Source organism: Nannospalax galili, unplaced genomic scaffold (assembly GCF_000622305.1).
Source record: "Nannospalax galili isolate Female #2095 unplaced genomic scaffold, S.galili_v1.0 scaffold18, whole genome shotgun sequence".
Taxonomy (NCBI): Eukaryota; Metazoa; Chordata; class Mammalia; order Rodentia; family Spalacidae; genus Nannospalax; species Nannospalax galili.
In genome coordinates, this window is record NW_008346548.1 from 9597566 (window position 1) to 9620407 (window position 22842).

The 22842-nt window shown below is 41.8% G+C and overlaps 2 protein-coding genes across 5 annotated transcripts in view; both read right to left on the reverse strand.

The window, feature by feature from the left end:
* Positions 1-432, reverse strand: part of Kpna1 (karyopherin subunit alpha 1) — a 65674-nt gene extending 65242 nt beyond the window's left edge. The window contains exon 1 of the mRNA XM_008842940.2: positions 231-432. The gene's annotated coding sequence lies outside the window, so the exon portion shown is untranslated. The remainder of the gene's footprint in view (positions 1-230) is intronic.
* An 8923-nt stretch (positions 433-9355) lies between these two features.
* Parp9 (poly(ADP-ribose) polymerase family member 9) overlaps positions 9356-22842 on the reverse strand; it is a 34669-nt gene continuing 21182 nt past the window's right edge. For 3 of the 4 annotated variants that reach the window (XM_008842942.3, XM_008842943.3, XM_029568247.1), the window contains 3 exons: positions 16497-16627; positions 14873-15047; positions 9356-10973 (listed from right to left, as the gene is read on the reverse strand). In XM_008842942.3, coding sequence (XP_008841164.1) covers positions 10528-10973; positions 14873-15047; positions 16497-16627 — 752 coding nt within the window. In that variant the 3' untranslated portion in view covers positions 9356-10527. Of the gene's footprint in view, positions 10974-11775; positions 11833-14872; positions 15048-16496; positions 16628-22842 lie in introns of those variants that run through there. The other variant, XM_017800566.2, reaches the window with a different exon arrangement.

A 22842-nucleotide genomic window follows, 5' to 3' on the forward strand; every position in this document is an offset into this window, starting at 1 on the left:
CCGGCGTTCCTCACCGCGAGCGCAGCAGCGCTCCCCGCCCCCACCCTGCGCTCCGCCGCCGCGCGGCCGTTACCACCTCCGGGCCGGTGATGCCCCGACACGCCGCGAGCGTCTAGGCTCCGGAAACCAGCTGCGGCCGCCTCCGGCGGCCGCCCTCGCCCCAGGGCCTGTTCCCGGTCCGCAGAGCCGCCCGCCGGAGGGGGAGGGGCCGAGAGGACCCAATAACTCACCAGCTCCAGGCGACCGGTCCCGGTGCCACAGCTAGGGTGAGGCGCTTGCTCTCTTATCTGCCCGCCGCGCCTCTTACGCGCACAACTTCCACCAACCGGGCCCGCACCCCGGCGGCGCCCACCAGGCCTCGCTGTCCGCTGCCGCACACCGAGCCGCGAGACCCAGCTTAGCCGGCGTGCGCACTACGCCTGCGTGCGGGGGCCGGCCTGCGCGCCTGCGTACGCTGTTCTGCCGCCCGCCGCAGGGGTTGCCGGGAGGTGTAGTCATCAAACGTTCTTTTCGCGGTGGTTGCCCTAGGCTAGCACCAGCCACCGAAAATTCACGGTCTGGGAGAATCTGGTTGAGATCAAGATTTGTAGTCAGTGGCAAAGACAGGCAGGAGCTATGTCTGGAAACGTGTCCTTACTATGCTCTTCCAGGGGGCACAGATCCCCTTCACCTCTCTGTAGCTACCCTCTTTCACATGGTAGTTACCTCACACATGCTTATTGGATGAATCACGGCATGGTGGGAAGCCGAGGGAGTATTACAAAATACGTCAGTGTCTCGCGTTCAAAGAATTCACATGCAGCTCACTTGCAGTATGCTTCTGGGTATTCTCTTTTCAGTTCTTCTCCCCCTTCCCCTTTGCCAGATAATTTATTAGTATCAAAAATCATTAAGAAACTAGCTTTTGAGCCTGGCTTGGTGGCACACGCCTGTAATCACACTAGGAAGACTAAGGCAGGGGAATGGTAAATTCTAGATCAACCTGAACTTTGAAAGAAGACCTTATCTCAATAATAATAATTGTTGTTATTATTTGAAACATACTTGCTTTAATCGGAATGCGTGCTCTCTAAATGTTGGACAAATGATTGTTACGGTTAACCGATGGAATTTTTCTTTCTGGGTAGTAAATGGAGTAGTGGCTTCAAAAGAAAGCCTAAGCCAGCCAAGCAGAGATCACAGAAAAGTGTTACATATATGACATGGTTTAACAAATCAGTTTAAAACGAATGCTGAGGAGCAAGAGACAGGATAGATCAATGTATTTATAAATACTAAGAGAGGCACTGGAGAAATGGCCCAGCAGTTGGAAGCATTGGCTGCTCTTGCAGAGGACCCGGGTTCAGTTCCCAGCACTCAAGTGGCTACCGCAATAACTCCAGTTCCAGGGGATCTGACACCCTCTTGTGACCTCCCCAGGCATTGCACAACACAGGTACACTTACATACAAGCAGGCAATACACTCATACACATAAAATAATAAAAATAAAATTTAATAAAAGTAAATAAATGTTAAGAGAGAGGGACAGAAAGGACCACACTGAGTGGATCCTAGGTTATACAATGTGCATTTGTCTTGGATCTCTCCCTCCCTCCCTCCCTCCCCACTTCCCTTCCTCCTCATTCTGTTAGCACCTGCCCCTCCCCAGAAGGTGTGTTTATTGCTATCAGAGTTGAGTTTGAGCAAGGGGACTGAGAAAAAGGAAGGTGCTCTATGGAGGAGACTTAGGAACAAGTATGACCATAGCTAAACTGAAGACCCAGCATTATATTCCAGCCAGGGTCTAAGACTCCATTATTCAGAGTAGTCTTTGTGAAAGCTGCATTATTTCCAATTCACCTATGCTCCTAGGACTCCGTGGTAGTAGTCCTTGGGAGTCCTAACCAAAAGTTACAGGCATTTACTAGAATCTATTCTCTTTAGCATGGCCTCCTCAGCCCTGAGAAACAGCCAAAACTTCTGTTCTGTGTTTTAGCCATTTCTTTTAGAACCAGCAATCACCACAAGCTTAGAGAAATAATGGCAATGTGAGGCTCACCTACAAATTCTGTCTGTGTACATCTTCATCAATGTTGTATATATTTTTTTCCAGTTTTTAGTGGTGGAATAGTTGATACAAATCAACTATAATAGGCCATTGCTGGAAGCATAATTCCTATATACATTGACTTAACAAAACTGATATATGTGGTGTTTTATAATATTTCTCTGACTTTATTTTGAGAAATCTAAAAATTGTAGAACAGTATATTTTCTATAATAAACAGTGTAATGACTATTATTGTACATATATACTATGTACAGGGAAACCATGTTCTTTAGGACACTGATCTTTAACGTCATTGGATATAGTAGAATTCTAAGATAACACCCATGAGCTCTGACTCTTGGTGCTGTTCTCTATAATCCCCATCCTTTGAATGTTGACAGGACCTCTGACTTACTATTCTAGCTAACAGAATATGATGAAGATGATGGGAGACCTATGATGGCATTCATCACCTAATACTTAATGTATTATGAAACTAGAGACTCTCCTAATGGCCTTAAAGAAGCAAGTTGACATGTTGTCTGTTGCCTGTTTAGAAAGGCCACATAGCAGGGAAGCAGAGATGGTCTCTAGGGCCTGAGTATCCTTTAGCTAGCAGTCAGTATGAAGCCAGGGCATTCCCCCATTTTTAATTCTGTAAACAGCCAGAGCAGATTCTTCCCCACTTGAGCCTCCATATGAGAAGACAACCTGACATATATTTTATTACAGCTCTGATAGACACTGAGTAGTGGAACCAGGTAAGCTATGGCTACCCTCCTGGTCAAAAGAAACTCCAAGATAATAAATGAGTGTTGAGCCATTAGGTTTATGGTAATTTGTTACACAGCAATAGCAAACTAGCACACTAGTTATTGCTGGGTTATTTCACCAATTTATAGTCCACAAACAGTGCATAAGATTCCATTTTCCCAACTGGAGAGATGGCTCAGCAGTTAAGAACATTGTTCTTGCAGAAGACCCGGGTTCAAATCCCAGCACCCACATGGCAGCTAACAACTGTCCATAACTCCAGTCCCAGGGAATCCGACGGCCTCTTCTGACCTCCCCGGGCATTGCACGACACAGGTGCACTTACACATGCAGGCAATACATGCATACACATAAAATTTAAAAAAATTTTTTTTAAAAAGATTCCATTTTCTACACGTTTGCTGACGTTTGGGACAGAAATTTCTAGAAGCTTATATTTCAGCTATTTCCCTCTCTTCATAAACTGGTTATTTTCATTTTATGTACTTGTCACTTTTTTCTGATTTCCTTCCTTTTTTTTACTTTGCTCCCTGAGAGTTAAAACACAACTGACTAGATTCTTATTGATTTTATTTTTTAAAAAAGAACTCTGCAGGTTAAGACAGGGAAGGAATAAAATGCTTGTCAGGCAAGTCTGAGGACCCAAGTTCAATTACCAGCACCCACACAAAAAGCCAGGTGTGGGGCCAGGTTTGATAGCTCACACCTTTAATCCCAGCACTCAGGAGGCAGAGGCAGGCAGATCTCTGAGTTCAAGCCAGCCTGGTCTACATAGGACGTTCTGGGCCACGGAGGGCTACTGTCCTAGTTACTTTCTATTGCTATGATAAAAACACTGACAAAAACAAGCTTGGGAAAGAAAGGGTTTATTTTATCTTACATCTTCCAGGTCACAGTTCATCACTGAGGGAAGTAGGGGCAGGAATGCAGGGCAAGAACCTGTAGGTAGGAGCTGAAGCTCAGCTCTTCATGAGAAGAGCACTGCTTATTGGTTTGCTCCTCTAGCCTGCACTTGGCCTGCTTTCTTATTCAATCTGGAACTACTTCCCAGAGGTGGCACTGCCCATAGTGGGTTGGGCACCCCCAACATCACTCAACAATCAAGAAAACACTCCACAGACATTACCACAGGCCAGCGCAATGGAGGAAATTCCTCAAAGGAGGTTCCTTCTACCCAGGTGTGTCAAGTTGACAATTGAAGCTATCTTGAACAACTACATACTGAGACTCTGTCTTAAAAAATAAAATGAAATAGGGGCTAGAGAGATGGCTCAGCGGTTAAGAACACTGTTCTTGCAGAAGACCCGGGTTCAAATCCCAGCACCCACATGGCAGCTAACAACTGTCCACAACTCCAGTTCCAGGGGATCCCACAGCCTCTTCTGTCTTCTGCAGGCATTGCACGACACTGGTACACTTACCTACATGCAGGCAATACACGCCTACACACAAAATAAAAATAATAAATTAAAAAATAAATAAAAACAAAAAACCAGGCAGGGTGGCACATGCCTCTAATCCCAGTCCACAGAAGGTAGACGCAGGTGACTCTCTGAGAGATCAAGGCCACCCTGGTCCACATCCAGATGGTCTGTGACTAGGGAGACCCTGTCAAAAAACAACAAAAAGATAAAACAGATATGGTGATGTGCTTGTAATTCCAGCAGGGGAAGCAGAGACAGATGGATCCTGGGGCTCCCTGGTAGCCAGTCTGGCCTAACCACCAAGCCCCACATCCCAATGAGAAACCAAAAGCCAAGGTGGATGGTTCCTGAGGAAGGCTATCTAAGGTTGACTTCTGACCTACACACACACACACACACAGAGGCATGATGGCACATATCCTTAATCCCAGCACATGGCGTGGGGGTTGGGGAGGGGAGCAGTTGGATCTCTATGAGTTTCAGGACAGCCTGGTATGAATAGAAAGTTCCAGACCAGTCAGGATTACACAGTGAGATCCTATCTCAAAGAAACAAAGAACAACAAAACCTCTGCAAGTTGAAATCGGAAAAAAAAAAAAATGTGGCTAGATTGACAACTTGTATAGAAATAAAGACTATATAAGTTGTGTATAAATGTTATTACTCAAACATAAAAACATAAAAATAGATATTTACTTGAGGTTATATAGTCTGTTGTATTTATTTTCTGTTACATGCTGTTAGTAAAAGCAAAATAGCAATGGGAATAGTTAGAAGAAGCAGCTAGTAATAGAGGAAGGACCAATTAAGCAAATAAGAAATACAATAAAAAATGGCAATATTTGCTTCTATCTCTTTGCTACAGCAATTTATTTTAATAATTTGTAGAATGTTTAAATTTCATAGGATATATTCTATACTCTTAAGATTTATTTTATTGTTTTAATTGTGTGTGTGTGTGTGTGTGTCTGTGTGTGTCTGTGTGTCTGTGTGTCTGTGTGTCTGTGTCTGTGTGGATTCATGCACATAACTGCATTGCCCAAAGTGGACAGGAAAGGGGCATTGGATCCCCTAGAATTCCATTACAAGTAAGCTGCCATGTGGGTACTGGGATCTGAACTTGGGTCCTCTGGAGGAACGGTAAACACTTTTAACCATTGAGCTACCTCTCCAGCCCCCTTCACTCTTTTTTGTCATGCCTGGTTTATACAATGGTACTGCAGGTTAAACCTAGGGCTTTATGCATGCTAGGCAAACGCAATACCAACTGAGCCACATCTCCAGCCACTTACTCTATACTTTAATTTTTTTAATTAAAAAAAAATTTTTGGAGACAGGGTCTCCCTGTAGTCCCAGCTGGCCTGGAACGCACTATGTAGATCAGGCTAGCTCTATCTCACAGAGCTCCACTTGCTTCTGTCTCCAGAGTGCTGGTCTTAAAGGCATGCTCTAGCTGGGTGTAGTGGCTCACACCATTAATCTCAGCACTTGGGAGCAGAGGCAGGTGGATCTTTGTGAGATAGAGGCCATCCTGGTCTACATAGTAAGTTCCAGGCAAGCTGGGACTAGGGAGACCCTGTCAAAAACACAAACAAACAAACAAAAAACACATACTCTATACTTTTAAAGTATATCAATAATTCTTTTTTAAAAAATCCTTACTTTTATTTTATGTTTATGTGTGTATTGCCTGCATGTAGATAAGTACACTGGAGTCGTGCAATGCCCGCAGAGGACAGTGGAGACTGCCAGATCCCCTGGACCTGGAGTTATGGACAGTTGTTAGCTGCCATGTGGGTGCTGAGATTTGAACCCAGGTCTTCTGCAAGAACAGTCAGTATTCATAACCGCTTAGCCATCGCTCCAGCCCCTCAATTAATAATTCTTTAAAAGAAGGCTATAAATACAAAACTAATTAAATAGATATTACATATATTAAATAAAAATAATGACTTGTTCCTGTCCCAATGATGCAGATATTTTCATTCTTTCTGTTTCCTCTTCCATTAGTGCTCTGTGGAGCTTTCAGGAGCTCTCTGTTCTATGTAATGGTAAAACTGAATACAGTCAAACGTAGAATTAATTTTGCCTGCAACTCTGCTCTTCTGCCTGTATTGCAGTGATTCCTGTTGTCAGTGCAAAGCAGTCATATCAAGCTATATTTTCTCTCAACAGATATATACAATATATCTCTTAAGCATAAAATACTTAAGGTTTTTTTTTACAGGCACAGCACTTGGAGGCAAAAGAATCAGAAGTTCAAGGTCATTGTCACATAAGTTCAAGGCCAGCCTGGGCTCCAAGAGACCCTGGCTCAAAACAAACAAACAAACAAAAGAAGAATTTGTTTTCATCACTACAAAATGTCCACCTACTTCAGTCTGTCAGATTCTTTATATTTATGAATTAACCATGTAAGCCCTCTGTGTCTAAATGCCCCCCCCCTTTGAAAGCACCGATACATGTTGTATGCCACCATAAGTTAAACCTCTTTTTCCAGCCTGGGATGTAGCTCAGACGTAGAGTGCTTGCCTAGCATGCCTAAGGCACTAAGTTAAGTTCCCAGTATCAAAATAATAATAATGATAAAGTAAAATTGCCTATAAAACCTCTTTTCCACAGAGAAAAAGGTTATAAAGCACAGATAAGATCTGAAATTGTGAAATTGGGAGTTAGATTTCAATTAAGTTTGCAGTTTGAGTAAAGGAATTCAGAAAGTTCTGTTTAACTTGGTAGCCTTTTTCTGAGAACATTTTCTTTTTAAGTTCAGAAACAACCCTATTTCCAAAATATTGGTCCTTTTATTTTTCTATTTCTCATTGCAGCCTACAGGAACACTGAGAAGCCCTGTCAGCTCAGCCTCTTCTGTGTTCCATATGGCCTCTTCAAAGGTGATCTGCCCTCTTACACTCAGCTTCCTACCACAGGCCTCCCACACATGTATGTAGACACTTTTGTCAGCACATTCAAGCCCATCATCCCTGCAGTTGGTCACCCCTTGGCTATTCTTTTAAAATTTTTTTCATTACCCTTATTTATTTAAATCAGGTAGGGAGCAGACATGTATGCAAGTCAGAGGTCAACTTTCAGGAGTTGATTCTCTTCTTCCACCATGTGGGTTCCAGGGATTGAACTCAAATCGTTAAGCTTGGGTGTAAGCCCCTTTAACCCACTGGGCCATCTCTCCATCAGCTCGCTCTCTTTTGTAAGTGTGTGTGTGGTGCTGGAGACTGAACTCAGGGCCTTATACAAGCTAGACAGGCACTCTACCACTGAGCTACATTTCTAGCTCTCTGGCCATTCTTGAGGCAGAGTCTCACATAATCTAATCTTGGGGAGAGGAAAACCAGTCTTGCTCTGGAAATGGACTCAAAACTGTTTAAACATGAAATTTTGACTTTCCAGGTACCCAATGGTTGGCTTAGCAGTGAGGCTTTAGATAGTCCATTTTCTTGGTGCTATGGGTGGGCTTCTCACTCACAGTGATGGGCTCGACTACAGCAGACTCAGAACCCTCTAAATAAGTGAACAAGCAAGACAAGACCTTGCAAACCAATGGTCTAAAGCAGAGACTAGGGCATACCATATGATAGAATAAGCATGTTTCTTGCAAGGAAAATACAGGCTAAAATAAGACAGAAAGGAGCAAGTGTTCTGTACAAGCGGTTGAGGTTGAAGAGTGAGGTCCGAAGTTCAGAAGTACAGGGGCTTGAGAGATGGCTTGGCAGTTAAAAGCACCGACTCTCTTGCGGAGGCCCTGGGTTCAGTTCCCAACACCGACATGGTGGCTAACAACTGTGCATGACTCCAGTTCTGGGGTATCTTATGCCAGCTTCTGACCTCAGCAGGCATTGAATGCATAGTTGTACTTATATGCAGACAAAGCATTTACATATATATATAATAAAAATCAATCAATTTTTTTAAAAAAACAGAAGTTTAGAAGTACAGACAAATATGAACTTGAAAGTAGGCAGTAAACGGATGGTGAGATTGGCCTCTAAATTTACAAACAGAACCTCAAAGTCAAATTTGGGCCAGTCAAGGTGGGTTTAGCCCTTTTAAATTTTTTTATAATTTTAAAATTTTGGGGACTGGAGAGGTGGCTCAGTGATTCAGAGCACTGGCTGCTCTTGCAGAGGACCTGGGTTCAGTTCCCAGCACCCACATGACTGATAGCAACCATGCAAAAATCCAGTTCCATGGGACTTGATATCCTTTTCTGGCCTTTGTGGGCATTGCACACATGGGTGTACTTACATACAAGCAAATCATTCATATACATAAAATTAAAATAAATATTTAGTCTCAAGATTTTTTTTGGTTAGGATTAAAGACATGCACCACATCTGGTTCCCCAACTTAAAAAATATTTTATTACTTTATGTGTATGAGTATACTGCCTGCATGTGTGTAAGTGCACCCATATCCCACAGAGGTCAGAAGATATCATTGGATCCCCTGGAAATAGAATTACGGTGGTTGTTAGCCACCATGTGGGTGCTGGGAACTGAACCCATGTCCTCTGCAAGAGCATCAAGTGCTTTTAACTGTTGAAACTTCTCTCTAGCCCCTGGATTCAGTCTTTGTGAGACTGCCTAAAACCCTCTTCCACCTCTGTTCCTATTGAGCTATGTCCCTTATGATTGCAGTTTGAATTCAGTTTCCCTTCACAGTCTGTTCTAGTTTGATTATCCATTGCTGTAACAAAACACTCTGACCAATGCCAACCTGGGGAGGAAAGGGTTTATTTGACTTATATCTCCCAGGTCACAGTTTACCAGGGAGCCCAAGGTATGAACTCGGGGCAGGAACCTGGAGGCAGGAGCTGAAGCACAGGCCATGGAGGAACCACTGCTTACTGGCTTGCTCCCCTGACCCAAGTTCAGCCTGGTTTCTTATACAACTTAGGACCACTTGCCCAGGGGTTGCACCACCCACAGTGGGCTGGGTCCTCCCATATCACTCAATCAAGAAGATGCCAGACAGACACGGCCACAGGCCATTCCTGTGGAGGCAATTCACCAATTGAGGCTCCCTCTACCCAGGTGTGTCAAGTTGACACTAAAGCTATCCAGCACACAGTCCTCGACTAATCTGTCCTCCTACTTAATTTTTTTTTCCAGTGCAGTTCTGGGGTTTTATTTTTCCTGGGATACTCAAAGGGATGTGGGAACAGCCACAGGCATGGTGAGGGGAGTTGCCCAGGCACCCTATCCTGGTCTGGTCGAGCCACTGTGGCCCCTGGACCCTGTGGGCTGAGGGCTGAAGGTGGAGCCCTGGGAGGGTGAGGTGGCTCCTAGGCAGGGTTTGGGATTCTTCATAGAAAGCCATGAAGCTCGATCCCCACGAAGCCCTGCCCCTCGGGCTGTGGGGGGCGGCACAGAGCCCCAGATGGGGGACTCGCCCAGCCTGGACTGTGGGGGGTAGGGTGGGAGGATATAATAGCAGAGATGGTGGTGCCCAAGGGGAGAAGATGGGGACAAAGCATCAGACCAGGAAGATGGAAGTTCCAAGTGAGGGACACAGCCAGAGAGGCATGGCCCCCAGCCACTAAATTTTTCTAAAGAATCTGTAATTCTCCTTTAGCTATACCTAGTCATACTTGTTAAAGTTGTCTTTATCTGTCTTTCTGATTATTCAAGCTAAAAGGTTTGTAATATTTGTCTTGCTTATCCTATCCTTAGTATCCAGAAAGTAAAACACTTTTAGTGATCAATAAATGCAAGTGAGTTAATACTTAAGTACAGGGTGCTTGAGTGGCATCACTTGACACGGTCTAATCCAAACTGCATATCAGACTTTTGATGTCTTTCTACTTCAAATTATTTCATTTCATAACTATTCAGAGCCAGTTACTCAGACAAAGTGATTTATTTGGACATCTCAAGCACTTTATAAGATTATATGGAAAATCTAAAATCATTCTGCTGTCATAATATTTTATACAATCATTTTAGAAAATAAAAGGCTTGAATTATATACTAGAAAAACATCTTTGCTATATATATAATAATCTTGCTGTTACCCATAAGAAAGGAGGTGAAAGAACAATTTCAAGGAGAAGGAAGAGTTGGGAAAATGTTTTAGTTGGCATCTATCTAACCCAACCCCAAGAGGTAAAAAATGAAGGCACTAAGTAAAATGCAAGTATGTGGTTGGTACCCTCAGTAACCCAATCATTGTGAACAGATAAACTATTTGATATATTCAAGCCACTCTTTGAGTTACTGACAGGCATTTTGTTAGTTCACCCAAACTAAGACCATGCCAATTGTTAAAATGATGTAGAGAGAGCCTAAACAGAGCTGCCATTTTGGAATTTCCCCCAGGATTGCTGTGAAGAAAACATTGGTCCTGACAAATAATTGTGTGGCCATGTGCGATCCTGTGACCATGCATGATCCTGTGACTGGGTGTGAGCCTGTGACCATGCATGCTCCTGTGACCATGCGTGATCCTGTGTACAAGTCCACAAATATTGGGGCATAGCTTGCATTCCACTAAAAATAACAATGGTTTCAGGATTGGAGACACTGTCAACTACGCTGTCATGGGTATCTAAGGCTCCCGGACTCAGTAGTGGAGGGGTAATATTTAATGGGCTTCCCTGACAGAAGGAGCCTGTGAGCACTTCAGCCTCAAACACATAGATAAACCTGTCTGTGTTGGAGGCTTTCTTGACCTTGTCCACTAGTTTTTTGAGGGTCTTGTTGAAATGTATGCCAGCTCCATATATTGTGTCTGAAAAGAAAAAAAAAATTATGTTCTGGTAGATGATATTGTCTATTCAAATACTAGTATGTATTCTTTCTTTGTACCTTTAAATATTTACTAGTACTAGTTCAAAGAGTATGTAGCAACAGCAACCAAAGTTGTTCCGCTGAGAAAAATTATCACTGCTATTAACATAGTTTCCATATGAATACATCATTAAAATTTACAGAGAATTATCTAGTTTTTCACATTGTGACAATTTCACATTGAGTGGAGTCAGTGAATCAGAGAAATTCTGCTTCAAGTCAATATTAATCAAGCAGTTGACAGCAGTAAGAAAATCTGTTTTTCTTAGAATATTGCCTGACTTCTATAAGCCACACAAGCTACAAATAGGCTATCTCTATAGCTTTTGAGAAAGCAGCTTGAAAATAGCATCTAATAAGAGAAAGCAGCATTGGAGCAGGAGGATCGTGAGTTTGAGGCCAGTCTGTGCTACCCAGCAAAAAAAAAAAAAAAAAAAAAAAAAACTGTGGTGGTTTGAATGGGCATGTCCCCATAGGCTCCAAGTATTGGGACACATGGTTTCTAGTTCATGGCACTGTTTGGGGAGGGTCCTGGAATTGCTGGAAGGTGTGGCCATGCTGGAGGAAGCACATCACTTCATGCAGGCTTTGAGAGTATATAGCAATGTGCACTTCCAGTCTGGCTATGTCTGCTTCCTGTGCCTGCTTGAAGATGTGTGCGCTCAGGCTGCTCCAGCTGCCTCCTGCCATGCCTGCTCCACTGTAATGGACTCTTACCCTCTGGAACCATAAGTCCAATAAACTCTTCCTTCTATAAGTTGCCTTGGTCATGGTGTTTTATCACAGCAACAGATAAGCCACTGATACAAAAACCAAAAAGAGAAAGAGAAGGAGAAAAGAAGGCAGAGTCACGGACAATGTTAACAAGAGAAAATGTCAAAGGTCAAGGGGGGTTAATGTGTAAATGTGTATATGCCTCATTATTTAAGAAGAGAAACCCTGGTTTTTGAGAACATAGACCTTCTGTCACTATCCTGATCTGTGGGATAGGTAGATACAGGTTCTCACTGTGGCCTGGCACAATGCCCCACTCCATTACTTTTGAACTCCATCCTCCATTGCTTTTGAACTAGGTCTGTGCTCACTAGATAACTTTCCACCCATCAAGCATTCTGAAGATGATTATACCAAGAAGAATATGTTAAATTCCAACCATTAGACACTAATGTTCTCCATTCTGGAATACTATACCTGTAATCTGCACTATCTTTTCTAGAGTATTAACACTCAAGAGCCAGGTGTGATGGGTACAATCTGTAATCCTGGCACTCAGGAGGCTGATGTGGGAGGACTGAGAGTTCAAGGCCAACCTAGGATGCACAGCAAGGCCCTGTCTCAAATAGCAAAACAAAAATGAAAACAAAACAAAAACACCAAACCCTCCAGACTAAGAGCCAAATTCTGAACCTCAAGGTGATCCATGCTAAGTAGCCCTTCTTTGACTTAGAAGATGGGTGGCGTATAGCTCATTGACATATAAAAGTATGAACAAAGCAATGGTTCATGCTTCAGCACTGAAAATAAAATAAACAGATGCATGCATGCATATATACAAGATATAACTTCACGTAGAGGGAAAAATTAAAATTTCTGTGAAGCTATGTTATTCCTTCTTTCTTCCCATCCCCTCATGTTCTAGAACAGCACTAGAAAATAGAAATGTGATGATATAAGCCACTTACGTCATTTTAAATTTTCTGGTAGTCATATTTAAAACAAAAAAGAAGGATGAAATTAACTTATTAGAGTAAGAATGTTATTTAATATCTAATCAAATTAAAATTCACTAGGGAGCTATTTTACAGTTTTTTTATAGTAGGTTGTGAAATCTAGTGTGTTTTAAATTTATTCTTACAGTACATTTCAGTTCAGATTAATAAGACTTCACATGCTCAGTAGATGTAGGTGGCTGCAGCTACCATGTTGAACAGTGCAGGTCTAAATATTCAAAAATGACTGCAAGAGGATCCCTATTCTCAAAACTTCACAGAGAGAAACCCCTGCATATAAGCAGAAAACAGTACAATTCTATATGCCGACATAATAGTTTGAGATCAAAACCAAAAGGTTTCCTTTGCAAGAGTTTCTTTTTTGATTTTTGTTCCTCTTTCATAGAGTTCTCCTCCCCCTCCTCGTCCTACTCCTCCTCTTCCTCCTCCTCCTCTTTCTCCTCTTCTTTGAGACAGGGTCTCCTTGCAGCCCCAGATGGCCTAGAATTCACTGTGTAGACCAGGCTGGCTTCAATCTCATAGAGATCTGCCTGCGTCTGCTGGGATTAGAGAGGCCTGTGCCAAGATACCTGGCCCTCCACTGAGTTCTTGATAATTGTTGCCTCAAGGGCAAAAAAGAAAGCTTAGAACAAAGCCTATTGATATATATATAGAGAGAAATAAAAATATATGTGCATAAATATTCATATGTGTGTATGTGTATATATACGATATATTTGTTGCAGTTTTGAAATCCTATCTTCTGGAGTTTGGTTTTCTAAGAGGGAAAGGTTTTTGTTTCTTTGTTTTGTTTTTTTGAGACAGAGTTTCACTATGTAGCCTTGGCTGACCTGGATGGAACTCTCTATGTAGACCAAACTATTCTTGAACTCACAAAGACCCACCTGTCTCTGCCTCCACAGTACTGGGATTAAAGGTATGCACCATAACACTCAGCCTTCTTAGGTGTTTCTTAGTCTAATAAAGTTAACAATCAAATGGACCATCACAGGTATATATAGATGTTGGTTAGGAAATTAGCAATGCCAGGCCCTGGCCTGAAAAAAGGGCATTTACCAGACTTGGAAAAACAAAGTGCTGATTTTAGAGTAGCTTAAATATTAATAGAAATGGAGTGGATATTGCAGAGAACCAGTTAAGGGGCAAGGAGGTTGTCGATTTAATGTAGATTTAAAGTGTAGATTGGCAATGAAAGGACCACACTGATAATCTTTCTTGGGTGAAATTAAAAGGCTTCTCAATGGAATCTCTTAGTCTATTTACCCCAGGATTTGTCTGTGTTCAGATCATTGGTACTGCTTAGATTCCTGGCATTGCCTAAATTCTCTCTGGAACTAAGAAAAGATAATTTCCAGACTCTTTGCTTTCTAGAAACTAATGGAAGTGGCTCCATAGCGAGAATCATGCCACATGTTTGAAAGATAAAGATCAAGAGCCACATATTTAATGACTCTTGTGAAATCAAGCTGTGTCACTAGTCATCCACCCATGATTATTGCTAAAGTTCCTAGCTTTCTTTGGAGAAATCTAAAGCCAAAAATTCTCAATGGTGACTCAAGAAGAAAGGGTCACTATAATGATTACCTCATGTTTCTGAACAACTAAAAAGAAATGGAAGCAACACACAGAACTCCTGTAAATCAGAGGAACTTAACATGTTATTCATTTTGCTTGCCAGTGAATTTCACCATGCTACCCAATCCATTCTCAAGAGATTAAGAGAATGAAAGAGAAAAAAATGTTCTTGAATTCAAGTCAATGTCCTTCTAACTAATCTAACTAAGGGATGAGGATGACTGAGCGGTGTCAGTGGTAAGGGAAGTAAAGCAAACTTTAACTTTAGCGGTTGCATGCTAAAGTGCTCTCTGCAGACAGGCATATAGGACATAGAACAGAAATGAAGAAAAGCAGTGAAGCATAGATCCTACTGTTTACATGACCATCAATGCAAAACCTACCAATGAGAGACAGGAAGGAAAAAAATACAACCACTTCTAAAAGACCAACTCTAAAGCCCAGTTACAAATGATCCCATCCCCACAGCCATATGCTGATGTCTGCTTGCCAATGCCCACCAGGGCAGTGCTGAGGATGAGGGCTTGATACCTACCACAGGGTGCAGAGTACAGCCTGTGAAATCCAACTCTGCACACCATATCACAGAACTGGTGTGGGACCTGCAGAAACAGCCTTTGGCTCCCAGGTGCCTTCTGCATTCTCCCTTCCATCATTTTCTTCTTCCTTTGGAAGGCAGCCATGAGCGCTACATTTTCTATATGTTCTACCTATAAGCAAAGAAAAACAAACTCAACTGGTCTGAAAAACTGGTATTAAATTGCCTCTTGCACTACTTTGAAAATACAGGTGCTATGTGCATGAGTTACATGAAGTTTGCTTTTCATATAAACTTGTGTAAGATCTTCTCCTGTCTCTAGTCCTCTCCAAGTTTGTCTTCTCTCTCTTCAAAATCTTCTACCTCTTCTTCAATAAATGTATTTTTTAAATTATTTTTATTTTATGTGTATAAGTGTTTTGCCTGCATGTATATAGGTGCACACATGCATGCAATGCCCATAGAAGTGAGAAGAGGGCGTCGGATCCCCTGTGGGCACTGGGAACTGAACCCAGGTCCTCTGCAAGAGCAGCCAGAGTTCTTAACCACTGAGTCATCTCTCCAGCCCCAATAAAAGCACTTTTAAAAGCCAACTGTGTGCCTGTAGTTCCAGCACTCTGGAGGTGAAGACAGGAGGATCAGGAGGAGTTCAAGGAATATCTCAGCTACGTAAGTATGAAGCCAGCCTGGGCTACATGAGACTCTGTCTAAAAAAGATTTTTGTTTTTAAAGTAAAAATTCACAGGCTGGGGAGATGGCTTAGTCAGTAAATTGTATGAGTTGAAAGCACGAGGACCTGAGTTCAATCCCTAGAACCTTCATTTAAAAAGTCAGGCATTGTAGCACTGGGGAGGTGGAGTTAGGTGGATCCCTGGAATTCAGTGGCCAACTGGCTTAGCTGGCCTACTTGATAAGTTCCAGGTAGAAGTTAGAGACCCTGAATCAAACCCAAGGTAGGTGCTATCTAAGGAGGGACAAGAGGCAAGGTTGTTCTCTGACTTCCACATGTACACACATACACGTGCACACACATCCTCCTGCATACACACAAATTTGCTGAGCAATCTCTATGTGCCAGGCACTGATAGTGAAATGACCAACAATACAGATACTATGCCTGTCCCATTAAAGTTCAGGGTTTAGTAAGAGATAAAAATAGGTAAACATAACTGGGTGTGGTGGCACACACCTTTAGTCCCAGCACTCAGGAGGCAGAGGCAAGTGGATCTCTGTGAGTTCAAGGCCAGTCTGGTCTACATAGTGAGTTCCATGCCAGCTGGGGCTACAGGGAGACCCTGTCTCAAAAAAGACCAAAAAAATTGGTAAACATGATAGTCCAGTATGAGAAACACTGGACATATAAAAATTTTGTTATGCTCGCTGATGGGTAGAGCTCTTGTTCCTGGATCATGAATCTATGTTTCTGTGTGTCCTGACATCATTTCCACCTCCATTTCCAGCTACAGCCTTCTTGCCTATACCTTGCCCAGTCTAACTCCTTGAATTCTAGGTCACTGAGTGGCTAGCAAGAGTCATTGGCAGGTGAACTTTCCTTTTGGCTACAGAACCAAGCTAATTAATAGTAAATATGGGACAGATTTCCCCTCTTAATTAGGTATACCTTTTTAACTTGCAAACCACACTCTTCAAACTGTTTCATTTGATATTTAAGTTCTTGAGTTGGTACTAGATATCTCAGAAATGTATTTTCTTTCATCTCATCCTGTTTTGGTTGCTGATCAGTCCATTGTCCTAAAAAGGAGTAAGACAAAATCTTGTTTCAGTGCTCCATAAACACAGGAAAAAATGTAAGGAAATTTAATGAAACAAAGTTAAAAATTTGGAAGATTAGCCCATTTCAACCACATGCTTTATACTTTTTCCTGAACCACATTCAGGAAAAGCTGTAACAGGCACTTAGAAGTTGCTTCTGCTTAAAAACAAAAACCATTGCTCTCTATTTGGCACTGGAAGGTATCTAAAAACAGAGGGGAAGCTGGCACCTCAGTTTATGTCTGTCTCTGACTTCAGGTCCGATTCCTGCTTAGCTCTGCCTAGACAATCACTAAGAAGTGTCTGTCTATCTAACCTGTCTCATCCCCCTTTGAGGCTGAAATCACCTAAACCTGAAGTCGTCTTGGATTCCAGGAACAACAAGGCCTCTCAGGCAGGACAGGTCACCTCCAAGATAAGAACAATTGTCTGGATAGAGAGGTTATACCCTAGAGCAGATCATTTTGTAGAAATCTGATTAGTCCCCACCTTAGATGACAGTGATTAACAGATTAATACTTTATGAGCCCACCTTGCAGGACTTGAACTGAGGCCACAGTGGGCAGGACAATACCTTGACCAGGACTGCTTAATTATGCATAACTCTCCCTCCATCCCAAGTCATCTTTTCTTAGATGTAAAGCTCATATAAGTAACCTGAAGAGGAGACTGGGGGCACTAGAACCCTTTATCCCTTCCTCCTCTCAGTGTGTCCTGTTGAAATCTTTCTCTGCTTTGAACCATTCCTTGACTCTTATTTGGGATGTGTGGCTGTGCTTAGCCTGTTGGGGCTGCTGGAGTCTGCAACTCCAATTACAGTACAATACTACAGAGTAAAATGGAGGATTAAGGAATTTGTCCTTGGATGATTTGAATCATGAGGCTTTAAAGATGTGAGAACAAAAATACATTATTTACATTCCATCCCCCACAATCAGAGCTGTAATCATGATATACAGTTGTGTAACTAATAGAAAATGTTTGTATTTCCAACCAGGATGCATAAAGAAAGAATTAGGAAAGCATGAAGAAATAATGGGAAATAATGCAACATTATTTCAAAGAATTCAAGTATGTTCTATCAAAAGGATGATCACAGGAATATAACCTTTGTACTACTATTTTTTAAATTTATTTTTATTCTATGTGTATGAGTTTTATGTCTGCATGTATGTAAGTGTAGCCATGTCATGTGTACCTGTGGAGGCCAGAAGAGGGGGTTGGATTCCCTGGAACTAGAATCACAGATGGTTGTTAGTCAACATGTGGGTGCTGGGATTTGAACCCAGGTCTTCTGCAAGAGCAGTCAGTACTCTTTGCTGAGTCATCTCTCCAACTCAGTAATGCTATTTTGTAACCCCCCCTTCCACACACACTCCTTGTAAAACTTTTATTTATACAAAGACCCTGCTGCACCCCAGAACTTGAATTTGAGGCCCAGAGCTGCCTACCTCTTCATTTCCTTTGTGCCTGTTATTTTAAAACTAGACAACTGTGAAAGACTATAAGGTTGGATCCCAGGCAGTAGGGAAAAAGACATTGTACTTTTTAAATTAATTAATTAACTTTTTATTTTATGTGTATGAATGTTTTGCCTGCATGTACATAAGTGCACCTGTGTTGTACAATGCCCAAAAAGGCCAGAAGAGGGTGTTGGATGCCCTAGAACTGAAGTTTCAGACAGTTATTAGCTACCATGTGGATGCTGGGAATCAAACCTGGGTCTTCTACAAGAGCAGCCATTGCTCTTAACTGCTGAACCATCTCTCCAGCCCCCACTGTACTTTTACATTAGGATAAAAACTTACCAAACTTCCAACTAGGTGTGCTTGTTCCATCTAAAGATGCAGCACACCCTTTTGTAAAAATAAAAGCTGCCTTGGCAGTTACTTTTTCTTTGTCTGAGTGTTCTTTGTGGCCTACCAGTGGGTTCCTTGGATCTCAGATTTTATTTCAAATGATTATATAACACTTCAGAGTTTTCACATCTATTTTAATTTTCTACTTCATTTGATCATCATATTACCACAATGAAATACTTTATGCAACTTAATAAATACGGAAATTGAAGCTCAGAGAGGTCAAGTAACTTGCCCAATGTAACAAGCCTAGTAAAGGAGCATCTACAGTTATCAACCTGGCTTTTATTAGTGCTTTCTGTGAATCTGTGGTGGTTTGAATGGGAATGCCCCACATAGGCTCCAAGTATTTGAGTACTTGGCCTCGGTTGGTGGTGCTGTTTGTGGAGGCTTAGGAAGTGTGGCCTTGCTGAAGAAAACAGGTCAGTGGGGGTGGGCTTGGAGAGTTCATAGTCATGTCCACTTCAGTTTTGCTCTCTCTGCTTCCTGTCCCTGCTTGAAGATGTGAGCCCTCAGTCTTCTGCTCTGGCTGCCTCCTGCCATGACTCTCCACCATGGTGACTCCCCACCATGGTGACTCTTACCACTCTGGAACCATAAACCTAATAAATCCTTTCCTCCCCTAAGTTGTTTTTGGTCAGTGTTTTGCCACAGTAATAAAAGTAACTGGGACAGAGACAAAACAAAACACTAGGAATATTATCACTCATATACCACCCAGCAAGAAGAAAGAAATTTGGAGATGAGTCTACCAAGTCTTATTTCCCCTTTCTCCTTCTTTTCCTTATCTTTCTATGTTTCCTTCATTTTCTTTCCTTGCTCCATCCTTCCTTTCTAGCCCCACCCCTTATTTTTAAGACAGGTTCTCACTGTGCAGCTCTGGCTGACCTGAAACTCAAATGTAGATTCACCTGCCTCTGCTGGGATTAAAGGCTTGTACCACTTCGCCTGGCCTTCTCCTTCCTTTTTGAAATTCAATAGGCAACCTGTTTTTGTCCAAGTGAGCTCTATATTTGACTAAACAACAGATCGACAAACAAAAACAAAAATAAACAAAAAAAAAAAACACCTTGTTTTATATCTATTAATTTTCAGTTTGACTCAAGACCAAGCATACTAAAATAACCCAATCCCAAGCACATTACCTAATCAAATGGACTCAATTTAACATCAAAAGCTGGTAATAAATTCACAGTAATTCCCTAGATAATTAAGTTTTAAATCTGAGAAAGCAAGAGGGACAAATCCACAGCAGAGGCGCTCCAGGACCCAAACTTCAAAGAAAGAGATTCTCCATTGAATTTAGAGACCAATAGCTCACATTTATGAAGTATAATATCACAGTTCAGTTCTCCTGAACTTAGCAAACATTAACTCCTACTGTATACCAGGCTCTAGAAGGGTTTGGCACTGGAGACACAATTAATCACCATCTTTTGATTCACAAACTTTTATAATCAGAGGAATGTACCAGAAAGGATTAAACAAACAGCATACAAAGAGGTGCTGCCTAACTTCAGTTTTTATTTTATTTTTCTAATATATAGTTGATAATCCCTAGAGTAGAATTTCAAATTATCCACTCTGTTAATATAAATTTTAGTCTAAGGAATGATGTTTTGCTTGAACCTCTGAAATGCTACTGTGAAGTAACATGCTTAGTCATGTACCAAAAATGTCATTTGTGGAACACCAGATTTCCATGATTACATTGCTAGTAGCTGGGTCTTCTGAGCTAACACTCATTCCCTATCAAAAACCAAGTGGAAATCATAATCTTGGTTATCCCACTGTCCTTTCTTTTGTTTGTTTGGTTTTATTTTTCTGAGACAAAGTCTGAGATAGCCCAGGCTGCCCTTGAATACTTTGTACCTGACGATGACCTTGAACTCCTGATCCTCCTGCCTCTGTCTCCTGATTGCTGAGATTACAGGCCTTTGTTATCATGCCTAGCCTTTGTTTGTTTGTTAATTTATTTTATTTTTATTATATATATATATGAATGTTTTACTTGCACGTATGTAAGTGCACCTGTGTGTCAATACCCTCAGAGGCTGGACTAAGGCGTCAGAATCTAGAGCTGTGGGCAATGGTTAGCTGCCATGTAAGTACTGGGAACCAAAATTGGGTCATCTGCAAAAGCAGCCAGTATTCTTAACCAGAGTCATCTCTCCTGACTCTTATTCATGTTTTTTGACCCTAAGTTTTCTGTAGAATATGACTGAAGTATTTATTGCAAATTCATGTTCACTTTGGCCATTTCTTCCTGGGTTATTTTTACAGACATATGAAGGAAATTAAGTATCTTTGAAATTTTGCATCTGTGTTTTTGAACCTCTGACGAAATCCATTCTCCATTTTACAACCAGGGGTCTTTTTAACACAAGCCTGATCTGATCTTTGTTTAAAATCCTTTAAGGTTCCCCACTTGCTTAAAGAAAGAAAATTGACCTTTTTCATGTGATTTATAGTGTCTTGTATAAGATAGACCCCGTACTCTCTTTTTTGCTTGTTTGGGTTTTTTGTTTGTTTCTTTTTAAAATTTTTATTTCATTTATTATTTTAATTTTATGTGTATGCGTGTATTGCCTGCATGTAGGTAAGTGCACCTGTGACATACAATGCCCACGGTGGAGAGAAGAAGCTGCTGGATCCCCTGTTACAGACAGTTGTTAGCTGCCATGTGGGTGCTGGGAGTTGAACCTGGATCTTCTGCAAGAACAGGCAGTGTTCTTAACCTCTGAGCCATCTCTCCAGCCCCTTGTTTGTTTGTTTCTTAAGACAACCTGGCCTGAAACTTGTGAGGCAATGGAGGATGACCTTGAACTCCCAATCCTCAGCCTCTACCACCTGAGTGCTAGTATTATTTCTTCTGCCACCACAGCTGCCTGGCCCCGTATTCTTCATTCTTGAGACTTTGTTTCTCTGCCTAGTTAACTGGCACTTTTCAGTTCTCCATTTACTATAGCTCCTGCAGAAAGATTTTTCCCTGGTCTCCCAAGTTGACATAAGGTGTCCTTTGTGCTTCAGAGTATTTTCACCTTCTGTCATAGCTCTCCTGCTTGCTTCTTAGACTCTGAGCAGGACAATGTCCCCCTTGTTGATCTTCAGTACCTAGCACAGTGCTTGGCACATACCATGGGTTACAGTATGCAGCAGGAGAACAAATGAATGGAATAATCTTCTGTATTCCAGGCATTTTATTATGTTTTTATAGTCTGGTTGGTGTGTTTTGTTTTGTTTTGCTTTGTTTTGAGACAGGGTCTCTCTATCTCACTATGCAGCCTAAACTTGCCTAGAACCTATAATTCTGCCTCAGCTTCTTGAGTGCTGGGATCATAAAATATGCTACCACTCAAAGCAGCATCATAATTGAGATGATATCCTAGTTAGCTCTAGCACTCTGTTAAAAGGGTCTCTCTAATCCAGATTCCCATGGTTATTCTGGTGAGTTCTGCCCCATTGAATGGGGAATACATAAGTGTAGCTCACAGTACCAATGAATATTTTTGTTGGTAACAGGGCTCAAAATAGTAATTTTAGAGATCCAAATGCTGCCAGCAACAAATAAGTATAATAAAACTCAAAGAAAATAACCAGGTGAAATGTATCTACATTTGTTTTCTAAGAAATATTTTATTATCTTTATTTTATTCACATGAGTGTATTGCCTACATGCGTGTAAGTGCACCCGTGGTGTGCGATGCCCACAGAGGTCAGAAGAGGGTATCAGATACCCTGGAACTGGAGTTGCAGGTGGTTGTTAGCCATCATGTGGGTGCTGGGAATCAAACTCCAGTCTCCATGAGAGCAGCCAGTCCTCTTAACTGCTGAGCCATCTCTCCAGTCCCCTGTATCTACATGTGAATGCTCCATTTGCAGATTAGGCGTGCCTTTTTATCCTCCATGACTATGGTTTAGGTTTTATGGTAGGCTTTCTATGCACTTGTCTCTTAAGCAATCTATGTCACCATAAGGAAATCCAATCATGTTTGTTTCCATGTATTAATAAATAACCCTAACGGTAGAAAGAGTCAAAAAATAGCTCACCTAAGTTTTAAAACCTGAGGCAGGAATGGTGGCTCACACCTGCCATCCCAGTGGGAGACTGTGACAGGAGGATAGGTCTGTGTTCTGTGTTCAAGGCCGGCTTTGGCTACATAATGGGATTCAGGACAGCCTGGGTTACAGTGTGAGATCTTGTCTCCAAAACAAATGAGGCCAGGCATGGTGGCACAAGCCTGATATCTCAGCACTCAGGAGACAGAGGCAGGAAGAGCAGGAGTTCAAGGTCATCCTTAGGTACATAGTGAGTTCAAGGTCACCCTGGGCTAC